The 9948-nt window shown below is 29.7% G+C and overlaps 1 protein-coding gene across 6 annotated transcripts; it reads right to left on the bottom strand.

Annotated features, from left to right (window-relative positions):
• Positions 1 to 1298: 1298 nt before the first annotated feature.
• LOC141447945 (uncharacterized) lies at positions 1299 to 9217 on the bottom strand. 6 transcript variants are annotated; one of them, XR_012454701.1, is made up of 6 exons: positions 9063 to 9216; positions 8818 to 8963; positions 8188 to 8303; positions 6825 to 7155; positions 2606 to 2782; positions 1299 to 2180 (listed from the first exon to the last, which is right to left on the bottom strand). XR_012454701.1 is itself a non-coding variant. In XM_074115921.1 (6 exons), exons 4-6 carry the CDS (start codon positions 7684 to 7686, stop codon positions 2744 to 2746), a joined length of 378 nt encoding a protein of 125 aa, XP_073972022.1. In that variant the 5' UTR covers positions 7687 to 7797; positions 8188 to 8303; positions 8818 to 8963; positions 9063 to 9216; the 3' UTR covers positions 1299 to 2743. The 6 variants fall into 6 exon arrangements, 1 of the variants encoding a protein (XP_073972022.1); XR_012454702.1 differs by having other exon boundaries at positions 1299 to 1432; XM_074115921.1 differs by adding an exon at positions 7679 to 7797 and having other exon boundaries at positions 1299 to 2782.
• Between the last annotated feature and the right edge of the window lie 731 nt (positions 9218 to 9948).

The following is a 9948-nucleotide window of genomic DNA, read 5'->3' as shown; positions in this document are numbered from 1 at the left end:
ATAAGTCTTGAGAGTGACCAACATGGTTAAATGTGAGCGTAAGATGGTCCTATATAAGTCTTGTGAGTCGTCAACAAAATATTAGATAATGGATGTAAAGATTTTATAAAAATTTATTGTAAAAAAATGTTTAAATAATTATAAATATTTAATAAACGAATTAATTATTACAATATTTTATTTATTTTTCCTTCTAATCTTTAAATTTATATAAAAAAATATAAAAAGAACTTGAAATGGGTGCAAGAGTCTTGAGAGTATATAAGAAGCATTAAGCAAGGTTACAACAATGGCCACCGAAGTCTAGAGAGTGTTTAGCAAGTTACAAGTTGACAACAATGGCTGCCAAAGTCATGTGAGTGTGTAAGAATATAGCAAGGTTGCAACAATGGCTGCCAAAGTCTTGAGAGTGGGCAAGGAAGGCTACGAGAGGAAAAACAGATAGCACGAGCAATCTAGTGACAGCTGGAGGAACTAAAAGTAGGGGGGAGCTCGTTGTCATGGTGATTTGACGCCATCCAGAGGGTATATAAGAAAGTTCGCCGCGCGGGCCGGGCCGGGTGGGGCGAACATACGCCTTCTGACCGTCGAGGTGGACGCATCTCCCTAACCATTACCCATGACATATTGTCAAGATTGTTTATGTGAAGAGAGGTGTTTTGACTAGATGATATTTTTGGAGTGACGAGCGACATGGCCCCCTCCTCACGAGTACGACTCTGCCGTCGTACTGAGGAGACATTTTGTTTGGCTGTTGTATATAAAGTGTTAGTTGCAACCTGGTGGCAAACATGTGAACTAAATTTTGTTTACAATGTAAACAAGTCCAGTAAGTGTTGCAACCTGGTGGCGAATTTGTGAACTAATTTTCCTTTTTTATTTTTATGTCTTTCTGATGCAATTTTTTCAACTTTTTTTACTTTTTATGCTTTTTAACGCTCTCTGACGCCATTTTTTCGTACTATTACTTTATTTTATTTTTTTTGTTTAATGTAAACCGAATTTTTAGTTTTATACGTACGTACCTGTACATTACTTTATTTGCCTCTTATCATTTTTAGTCTCTTTTAACTTTGTTTTTTGCAAATATAATAAAAATAAGAAATTTACGGGAAAAAGAGAAAATATATAATGACGTTTTTAAAAATTTATAGATAATTCTTTATTTTGCTGCTAATTATACTTTTTTTTCTTTTGTATTACAAAAACATTTTAAATTCAATTACATCTTTTAGGAAATGATTCTTAAAATTATCTACATTATAAAATTAAAATTTACATTACATTTTCAAACTTAAACAAATAATAGACTAAATAATAAAAGAATTGGAAGAGTTGCAATTGGATAGATGTTTTCCAACGTCTTTTTGACTTTGGCTTAATTCGATGAACATTCTTTGCAGGAAGCACTCCAGTTTCGCCTGTTTCAACTCTGAATAATAACATTATACAATGAGATAGACTGTTCGTCTACTGAACCGTCCAACAAATCAAACTCAACCTCTTTGGAAATCAATGTTACTTTGTTAAGGTTTAAATAAAAATAGATAAATCTTTTAGAAAGAAAACGCAAGAAAGTAAAGCATTGTGTTAGTAATTATATGAACTTAATTCATTTTCAAAATAGTAGTTTACTGTAATATTTTAAAGGAAATAATTAAATATAATATTTATTGGCACAAGGATAACCTTGATTTGTGTACAAGTATGGTATTACTTTTTCACATTATGAGGACATAAATTTAGATGACATTCTCGCTAACCTTAAAACAGAATTTCTGAGTGCAATGGTTGAGAGGGCAAATGAGTCCAGATTCCATTGTTTATAAAAAGATCTTATGCTGGATCCAGCAGGCAGGCGCTACATAAGTGATGAACTTGAACTTCATAAGAGTGATCTTTATATTACGTGGGCAATTAATCTCTCTTAATAACAATGTAATTAGATCAGAGCAACAGAGACTATGTGCCCTTTGTATTAGAGAAGAACAGGAGGATTTCTATCACTATGTGGGAGTTTGTCCAGTCGGGACCGAATACAGAATAAAGTGGCTGGGGAAAAAGGATCTAACTCTTTCTTAAGTTATATTCCTGTTGAATGGTGGAAGACTGAAGCAGTTATTCTATTACCACTTTACCGCTTACAAGGATCGGGCTTTTCTCATAGCTGAATATAACAGCTGAAAACATATAAATTGTAAATCAGAAGAAATATTATTTTTTAGTTGAATTTTGCCTATTTTTTATTATTATTATTTTTTTTTGTTTTCTCAGTTATGTAAATATACCAGCAACTCCAGGCTGACGGTAATTTACCAAGCCGAAAATGCTTTCTGTTTTTCAGTACCTTTTTATTTATTTAATACAAGATTGTATAAATATTCGTCCAATTAAGCTATTCTATTCTATTCTGTAATCTTTTAAATAAAATAAACATTTTTTAAATAAATACTCGTCATTTTTTGTTTTGTACCTTTCAATTTTTCAGTCAAATAAAACTTTCTTCAACACTGAATCTTTACTCATTTCGATTCAACAGGATACGTACAAAAAAGTTTAATCACGTTAAAAAGCTCAAGTTTTAATAAATATTGGATAAGATTACCTGGAAGACAACACCACAGAGTGGTAGGTAGATTTCCTTATTGGGATATTGCAGGAATAGAGATGGATGGGAATCACCTCTTATTTACGGAAGTGCTGCAGCATTCAAAGAAATTCCCTCAAAAGTAATCATTTTAGATTATGTCTCAGCTTTACTGGGCTGCGAGTCGGCCAAGGGCTGAAAGTTTTCATGTATTAAAACCTTAGTAAATCATAGAAATTCATTCACACTTATTGTAATACAGTAGCATTTTACATACCAAATCTTAGTTAAGTCTGTAACAAATTAAACCTTTCTGCAACTAACTCGTAAAAAGGTTTAATTTGTGTTGAAGAAAACCTATTTGTTAAAGAACTTATCAATTAAAATAATTTTAATTTCGATGAATTAATATGTTTTCATTGTCAATTGGATTAATTATAGATAGTTGTTGAAAACAAGTTTCATTAGTTAAAGATGTTTAGTTCCGCAGAAAAATAGTTTGATTAAATATGAATGTTTGACGTCTTATTTTTTCAATCTAATTTAAAGCTTCTTTGGAACGAAATTAAAACTTTTTATTCAGATTCAAAGGAAAATATTTAATTTATTGGGATAAAAGTTTAATTGATGTTAAAATGCTTTAGATGTAATAAACAATGGATACGATTATATGAAGAACAGCTCCATAAGATAACATGGTAGGTATGGAGATTTCATCATTGATTTATTTAATGGAATGTAGAAATAGATACGAATTATCTCAACTTATTTGCTGGATGTGAGGAAAGGCCATCTATGTAACAAGCAAGTCGAAAAAGGACAGTTCTTGGGCGAAGGTTCCAGCTAAAGAACAAAAGAATTTCATTGAAACCTTTTCTAGTGCAATTTTGATATCGAAATTATGAATGAAGTTCAGGCTTTGCCACTAAATTAGACCAATGATGTTATAGCGTACAGTATTTTAATATTACTTCAATTGTCAATGAAATAAAAATACCATTTTTATAAAGTTTGTACGTATATTAAAGAAGTCAAGTGGGTACGAAATAACGAAACTTCAATGTGAATAAAGGTGTCAGCGTGAAGGAGAAGATACGAAAGTCAACAGCAAACCGTTCATCCTTGATTTTCGTAAATCTAAATCAGAGATCTCACCTTACAGATAATTACTTATTTATACAAGAAAAATAAAATGAGAAGTCAGAAATAAATAAATAATCTTGAGATGAAAAACCAACAGAAAGAGCTGAAGAGTTGAAGTGAAGGCCTTCATTTCAACACAAAAATTGTGACCCTTAAATTTTTCTTAAAAATTAGAATGGAGAAAATAATCATCCACCTAAATTATTGACTAATAGTCTTAGAGTAATAGACACTACAGATACCAAAACGTGTTGCTCAACTATGTTGAGCTTCTAGCAATACAGCCTACTAAAAACAATTCCTTTCCATACAAATTATGATAAATTATAGTCAGCTATTATTAAATATATTTAAATACAATAGATTCCGCTGGAAATGTAACACTACTAAGATCGACCCCAACTATTCTTCTAAAAAGCCCCTATGTTAATTACGATATGATTCCAATCGAACGAAAATCTACTATAAATGTTTTTGTAAACAAATTCTACAAATAGCAATGAAATGGACTAATGAAAAATAATAAAATTAAATTGCAACTCTTTAAATTTGTGCCTTAAAATAAACTAAACTTACACACATAAACAAAAAGATAAAATGCTAGTTACTACTTCTATTAATCGACGAAAATACACTTAAATTTAGAATGTTATCACAACGGATTGCACGTGAAGCAAACTTGATAAAGGACTTACCTTCTTTAAAACTGAAAGAAAATTACTTCGATTGAGATGAGAACACTTCCTTGGCCAATCATATAAAGTAACATACACTTCAATCTATCCCCAAAAGAATTCTGAACAAAACATTACAAAGCGTAAAAAGGCCTAAATCAGCAAGCCTAATCAGGCAATTCGCAATAGATAGAAAATAAAAAAGTAATCACTTGAATCGAATCCAATAATCACAACAAAAGTTAATGAGTCTTTACTCTAACCAAAAGTAAGACAAGCATACGTATAACGTTATTCGAAATACATTCCCACGAAAAAAAAAAATAGTTTTATGCAGATATTAATAAGAGAGAACTTAATTATGTTCCTAAATTTCAACTCCTTCGAATCTACTAACATAGTGACTCCACTATCCGGTGTGCCCTGCACTGTATGTTATAATACATACTTTTGGCAATCAAATTTAGGGAACGATAGTGAATATACTCGTAAAGGAAAGTTCGCAATTAACGCCTGGTGTTGACTAAAATTAAATCAAACTTGATTCAACAGTTAAAAAACGAATAAAGATCTTTCAATACTTATGCATATTAACAGCATGTTTTGCCGAAAATGTATGTGCGGTTACCATCTACTTATCTGGATGAAAATTAATATAATCTTACTTATTATTTGACGTATTTTTATCGGAATTTATAGAAATTTAAGTTTAGAATAGAAGTCTGAGCAACGATAAGGTAAATCGTATGGAAAGTAAATTACTTTTTTTATTTCCCTTACCTAATTCACCGAAGGCTCAATGCTATGTAGGAATCACACTACAAAGGTATCATCACTGTTACAATAGTGCGACAGCCTTTCTACTTTCTACAAATCAACACGCATGCGTTATTTAAGAACTTTGTCTTTACTTAGAGCTATTATTTGAATAACTCTCATTTTTATACATTAATTAACATGCTGTGCTTACTAAAGCATTTCTAGAAACAATTTTGTACCCCTCAATCAAACCTTGTTTTTTCGAAGGGGAGAATTTTTTATCCTGACAGGTGTAACTAAATGTGACATAGCTAGAATGAAACACTGTTTATGCAATTAGGGGGCAAGGTTTTCTAAAACCAAGGGTATCATCTAAGTTATAAATCATTATCCACTAGCCAAATAAAAGAATAATATAAATATGTGAATCTCATACATATATCTATGTGTGATTAAATTTAAAAAAAAGAGTGTAAGCAACCTTTAATTAGTAAAAATATACAGCTATGTACACCAAGTGAAAAAATTGCGGTTATTACTTGAGAAGTAAATCAAAGAAGAGTTCCACAATTATTGTCAAAAGTTTTTCATGGGTAATTCCATCTTTACTGTATTTTTTGTTAAAAAAAAAAACGCAAATATTAGACGACTATTGGCTTTTTCTGTAGCTTTTTACGTCTTACTTTTAAAAAAGATCGTTCCTAGCTGTACATTATACCATTGGCCTCAATTCAAAAATTCAAATACCAAACAGGAGCGTTCCGGTGAAAGTAGAAGACGATTTCTATTTTTTCCAATGGTTTTTTAAAGGTTTTATTTTTTATTCCCTCCACTCACGCAACTATTTGTAACCTTTTTTCAGGATTTCCTTTTTATTCTTTTTTTTTAATTAAACGCTTTTCAACAATAAATATGTACAAACATGTTATAAAACATCTTTAACAGTTTATTTTTATTTTTGGAAATTATTTCTTTCATCCTGTTGTCTGTTCCTAATCGAAGATTTTTGAACTTTTCCATTTTTTGTTTTTTTTTTTGAGATGAAATAGGAGAATAAATTAGATTCTTTTTTTAAATTTATAATTTTTTTTATACAGCAAACAAATTAAGCATTTTATTAAAAACAAAGAACAATTTGAAGTAAAAATTCTAACATTACATTGTAAAATTAACGTGCATATTATGTATAGTAACTTAATTATTTATTTATTTTACTCGCTTATAATTTAGAATTGTAGCGAGGGGTTGGCCCATGCCTTTATAGTTATAATACATAACAAAAACAACAAAAACAAAAATAAATTCACTTTTACAAATAACAAAAAACCTATTAAATTAATGAAACAAATTTCTAATTTTTATAGAATTAATTACAAAAAGTTTTCAACTAGCAATAATCAAAAGGCGCCACGGTAGCCGAGCGGTTAGAGGCGAGACCTGCGAAGCTAATATGCATTGTGGTACTGGGTTCGATTCCCGGTCTTTAGGCCTTGGATTTTATTTAATGGTTAATAAAAAGAAATTTACAGTAAAGTATGATTGCTAGTCGCCTCCGTCCACGACACCTAATTGGTAGTTGGACGTTAAGCCCCGCCTGAAAAAATAGGCGATTACTTTACTTACTTAATTACAAAAAAATACATATATTTTACTTTATTTACCGAGTCGAAACATAACAGGTTCTCCAACAAAATTTCAGGTTGTATACAGGAAGAAAAGTTAATATTGTACATATGTAAATACTTGGATCTTAAGACATCTAACATCGGGCAGATAATTAGGAAATGAATTAGGTCATCTTGATTTTTTCCACATAGCGGACAGGAGGAATCAGTATTAAATTTATAAACCCTACTGTAGTAACTACGTAATATTTGTTTTATTAATTGATTCATCACAAAAATTTCCTTGGATAGATGATTTACGTCTATTTCACTTGGGCTTCTATTGAACAGTTTTGCAGGCAGTACTCCAGTATCAGAGGTATTTAATCTGAAAATCAACATTATGTACAATCAATATTTATGTACATAAAATAATTAGTTTTTACTGAGTTTAGCTTGAATTAAGGATCTAGGAATAAAAAAACATTTATAATAATTGATAAATTTGACTGCAATAAAACTAAAGCATTGATATGAAAGTTTAAATCATTTTTTAAACAACCTAACCCTTTCTTTCAAAGAAAATGAAATATATATTTTCAAAAAACATATCATTTATTCATACAACAACAAACATGCTACTAATATTCTAAATTTTTAATTATTTTTTATACAGAATAGAAATAGTTCTGTGATCGTTAAATATAACAGAATTTCAATCAAATTAAAACCTTTCACCAAAACTAAAAACTTTTTTTCAGCTACAAAGATAAAAATTTATATGAAAAAAGTTTTAGATTATGTAGTACTCCTCTGAACGAGTAAATAATAGATAAGAATACTTGAAGAACAGTTCCTCAATTAGAGAATCTAGTTTAGTTTATCATCAAAATAGAATGGGTGCGAATTACCTTACCATAAATACGGCTGTACTTGCTGGAAGTATAGAAGGATCCTTCAAAATAATAAAATGGGTGAAATAATGGAAAGCGAAATAATGAAATAGCAGAAGACCACGCGCTCAATCTTCCTATTTGAAATACTTGAATTAATTGTTGCAAAAAGTTCAGTTTTAAAGAAGTAAAAAGACCAACAAAATAATATAATTAAATATTCTGAATGTGCAATCTGTACAACACTAATATTTATGACTTAATAATTCACTTCAGTAAACCAATTTGATCCAAAAAGCCCTAAGATGAAAGAGAATCATTAAAAGAGTAAGCAAAAGCACTTTTTTTTAAACGTAAATCTAAGTTCATGTACCTTCTGGATAGTTTGAACTTAGGCAAATCATTGCACTTTCTAGGTATCTAATCTATTGCTGTATACTTCATTATTTATCTTTAGATAATAAGACATATCTTAACTAATATCTAACTAAGAAACAACATGCTGTAAGCTGAAAACATGTACTTACTGTTACTATAGGAGTTAAAATGTGTTACACTGGATAAAATGTCATGAATGTCATCAACTCAGCCATTTGTCTGAATAGAACTAGTTCCAAATTACCATTAGAATGTCGAAAGAACGCTGAGAACAAAAATAAAAATTATATAATCTCTTATTTATACCATTGTTTTCATTGTAATTTACAAATATTTAAAAAAAAATCAATTTTCAATAAGTTAGAATTTAAAACTACTGGTGCGAACCTTGCATATCCAAGGTCCATAATTCTAGGACGTTATTAAACTTTATATTATTAATTTAAATTTCATGGAGATTACTCTCCCTTTTAAATGAGGGAAATGTTAATATTTACATGGAAGTTCATAATTCCCAAATACATAATCTTAATTAGATATTTACTTTCACAGTAATAAAATAATTAACATGTTACGAACTAAATCTACCTACTTGTGACCGTTGAAACATTTTTATGAAACAAAATAATGAAGACTAAAATTAACTTTTTAAAATTACATGCGTACAATTAAAATGCACCTACTATCAACTGTCTTGGAAACATGTCAATTTTATAAACACTACTAATCACATCAACTCGTAATTAAAAATAAAATTATACACAAACAATGTAGCTTACCTGTAAGAAGTCCTTAACGCAGTAATGATGCAAAAACAAGTTTTTTAATTTCCTAGGAAGTTATCGCTTAATGTAAATAGACAATACAATTTTCTAAGGTATGTAAAGTTCTCACTGACTTAGTTACAGCAGCATCAACTAGAAAACTAATAATCATAAATAAAAAATCATCAAATTATGAGGTAAACGGTGAATTTTAAACATGGAAATTTTTTTAGAGGAAAACTTCTTTTTAAAATACTGACGATATAAAATGTTTATCAACGTGGGTGAAGAACATTTATTAAATAAGGCAAATAATTACTGTTGCTACACGATAAAGTGAAAATTTGGACAAAACCAAATATTCTTTTTATTCCACTGCCTTGCCAGACAGTTGTTTAGTTAGGAGGTTATTTAATGTTTATTTTAATAGTGTCAAAATACATGTTAATGCTACCTAGCGGTGATCACTAGAACTAGTTTCTACGTAATTACTTCTTTCTAGTTCTAGCTGTTCCCGCTAGATAGCACTGGCATGTTAATACGTCTTAATTTTTTCTATTTTTAATTTAAATGTTAGAGCAGAATGTACAGAATTTGTAATAAGGTCGCCCAATTTCTTTACGTTAAATGTAAGGGCTTCAATTTCTGATTTATTCTTTGATTTAATTAGAGCAAATACCAAAATAATATACTTATAAATTCCACACTATGTATAATAGAACCAACCAATCTTATGAAACTATAATTATGGGACAATAATATTGGTACAACAAGCGAGGGAAATTCCTAATAGATCTCCATAAGATGTATTGATATTTTACCATTTACCAAATAATGTAACTAAAATTTCCATAATTAAATCAATAAAAATTTACTATTTTTATAAGAAGTTGAAGATGTGGAGTCTTGTCTACAAATCTAACGTTGTTCCTCTGCCATGCCAATCCATTGTATCCATCAATCCACAGTAAGACTTCAATCTTCTGCAATTACTTTATGCTAATATGAAAATACATTGAAGGTAATAATAGATTGGCTCAAAGGTGACTTTGTGCTTAAATGCACTGCTGTCAAACTTTTATTGGATGACAATATCACTTACTACTTACTAAAAACATCACTCAGCTCGATACCGAAAAATTAAGC

This window comes from Rhodnius prolixus, unplaced genomic scaffold, assembly GCF_049639745.1.
Source record: "Rhodnius prolixus isolate KJV_2025 unplaced genomic scaffold, Rpr scaffold_13, whole genome shotgun sequence".
Taxonomy (NCBI): domain Eukaryota; kingdom Metazoa; phylum Arthropoda; class Insecta; order Hemiptera; family Reduviidae; genus Rhodnius; species Rhodnius prolixus.
This window is presented reverse-complemented; position numbering and strand designations above follow the sequence as displayed.